General features: G+C 45.6%; 1 protein-coding gene across 1 annotated transcript in view; it reads right to left on the bottom strand.

Annotated features, from left to right (window-relative positions):
• Nucleotides 1-1,716: 1,716 nt before the first annotated feature.
• Nucleotides 1,717-2,900, bottom strand: part of T265_15494 (hypothetical protein) — a gene marked incomplete at both ends in the record, with an annotated part of 7,770 nt that continues 6,586 nt past the window's right edge. The window contains 1 exon segment of the mRNA XM_009178395.1: nucleotides 1,717-1,808. Coding sequence (XP_009176659.1) covers nucleotides 1,717-1,808 — 92 coding nt within the window.

The raw sequence follows: 2,900 nt of genomic DNA on the forward strand, positions 1-2,900 counted from the left end.
CAAACAGGTATCAGAGTCCCATTCACCATCTACAAACAGACCACTGGGCACGCGTAAAGAGGTGCAGAAATTATATTTGTAACGCACTACTCATAAGGTTAGTGAAAATCCGCCGACAGCCCACGACCGGTTTCGCCTTTCTTGGGGCTCATCAGTTAGGTGCAGTCCTCGTCAACCTTATGTTCTACTTGAAACCAAATTGTATGAAATTAATGAAATACACTCACTTGCAAACTGATTAGGTTTTTTGAGAGACTAACGTGGAAGGCAGCTGAATCTCTAGTTTGTGATGTTTCCAGGCAACTGAATGTGCGTCACCAAGATGCCTCATGTTTCAGTCGCTACGATATTCGATATATCGCGACACATGTATATTTGCAATGCACTACTCATAAGGTTACTGAAAATTACTTGACAGCCCACAACCGGTTTCGCCCTTTTTGGGGCTCATCAGGTGGCGCAATCCTCGAGGTTCCGTCAACCTTATGTTCCTTTAACTGGAAGTTATATCTCAGCAACCTCCAAACAAACAAGATTATCAGAGTTTTATCTTAGGAATACATCCCTATTAGATGGAGGGACCAAGGAAGGCGGTTCTTTTGCACAAAATAGCTTCCCTTTGGTGGATTGAATTGATTGGCACGTGTTAACTCTTGTCCTAATTCTGCTACTAGAGAAGGGCCAACCAGAAGTTTATCAGAATCTCTACTGATCCGCTTCAACGTCAACCTAGGCGCCAGCTCCTTGGTGAGGTGTAGGAGGTCGGCGTATCTGGTCAGAATTTATCGACAGAACAAAACACGACTGCGAAAGTAATGTTCATGAACGGTATGAGTTTTCGCTGGACTTTAGTGCTTGTTTCGGATCTCGGCTTCTGGTTGCTGGGTGGCCACAAGATCGTTGAAACAGGTAGAAAAGAACCGACGCATGGCATTCAAAGCACAAGTGAACCGGTAATTTGCCTGTAGAGCAGATACAGACAAGTAGTGTCAATGAATTTAAGTCAACCACACCGAATTAACGAGAGGAGACTTCGGTCTACGTTAAACCCAGCAAAAATGGTGAGGCCACGTACCAATGAATGAGCGCAAGGCATTTTTTACTCATTGATCGGGGACGCTGGCGCTGTTTGCTTCGAATGACAAGCCCTTTGCATTGAAAGCAAACATAGATCACATATAGGTGGCCTGTAATCTGATATTTAATCCTTAATGCCTTCCATAAGTTTCCCGGTTACGCCCGCGTGATAGCCGGAAGCCAGTAATTTCGTCCCGCGTGCATACACGCGGATAGGACCGATTGGGTGGACTCCCTTGGGATTTAGATTGTGAGGAGCGAGTAGGAACTCCGGTGTTGATGCAAGGACAAAACAAAGACCACGAAACTTTGCACCTCATATCATGTCCCCTTACTCCAAATGTTCTTTTCTTCAGTAGGAGACAACCGAGTGGATATTCAGCTTTTTGAACAACATGGCTCAGCAACAATCGATGTCTCACTATTCCACGAGTTGAGTTATGTGCACAGAGTGGGAACTTTGGAATTTCAATGGGGATTCCGTTCTTTAAGTGAAACCAATCTATATCAAACAGCTGAGAAGCACTGTACAGCTGTTTCACCCTTATTGGAGATCAGCTGTCATCATCATCATCATCATCATCATCATCATCATCATCATCATCATCATCATTGTCAGCTGTAAGAACCGTGTACTTGTCATACAGTGGTTTTAGCTGCCACAGTTTCGTTCGCCGATGATTTGGCGAGGTGGATTAGGTAGCTATTCATTGGAGCCGGGAGCTGATAAACTGGTGAGTAGGTACAGAACTGTCAGTGAACTGTTAAGCGGGGGGAACTGGGAAGGTAGCTATGCTCTGAAGATAACAGCTCAGATGCAGGATCATCACTGAGGGTGCGACTGGGCCATGTCTGACAATGTCTCTATCCATTGATGTGGCCCATCTCGGGGTCCCAATCCAGGAAGGCAGCAATGACCAGCGAACAAATCTCGAAGACGTGACCTTCTGGATAGTAGTTCGAACATTCAACCGTATGGCTGATCAGTAGCATGATTGGCTGGCACTTGGACAGTACACCCCTCAGTCGCGGGATCTACATCACGTGGTTACACTTGATGATTGACTTTTCGAGCAACCACTTCTCAGATGCAGTTTCGTGAGGTGCGCACAATAAGAATGAAACAACCGTACATTGCCTCTCGATTTTTAAGCACGGACTAGCTTTACTTACAGGATGAAATTTGCATTAAACTTCCTGAGCCAATTTTCACGCGGAATTTCACCTGGGTGAAATCAAAACATGTTTTGTACATACGTAATACACTACTCATAAAGTTGCTGAAATTGCTTCAACAGCTCACTGCCGGTTTCGCCCTTCTTGGGGCTCACCAGGTGGATGCAGTTCCTGAGTTTCCGTTAAACTTATGTTCTGCTTGAACCCAAATTGCACGAAATTAGGGAAACACATCCGACAAACAATCAAACAAATCAAACAAATTCGATTTTCCGAGAGACCCACCTGGAGCCCAGGTGAATCTCTCGTTTGGGACATTCATCAGCACATTCAGGTGCTTGACGAATTCTCCCTGTTAAGGAAGGTTTGTGAGGGCTTCTTCACTACAGTCACAGGCTGATAATTAACGGTCAGTCCTGGAGCTGAGACCTGTGGAGAAAGTATTCAAATGTTGTATGGGTGTGAGACATCTCACTGGATCTTAAGGGTTGTGTGTTCCAGGCTACAGTGAGGGCTGTGTTATTGTATGGGTGCGAGACATGGCCTCTGCGGGTAGATGGTGTGAGGCGTCTTCAGGTTTTCGACCACCGATGCCTCAGAATCGCGGCTGGTTTTGGATGGCGTCAGTGTGTTAGTAACGAGGCGAT

The sequence above is a fragment of the Opisthorchis viverrini genome, assembly GCF_000715545.1.
Source record: "Opisthorchis viverrini unplaced genomic scaffold opera_v5_553, whole genome shotgun sequence".
NCBI lineage: Eukaryota > Metazoa > Platyhelminthes > Trematoda > Opisthorchiida > Opisthorchiidae > Opisthorchis > Opisthorchis viverrini.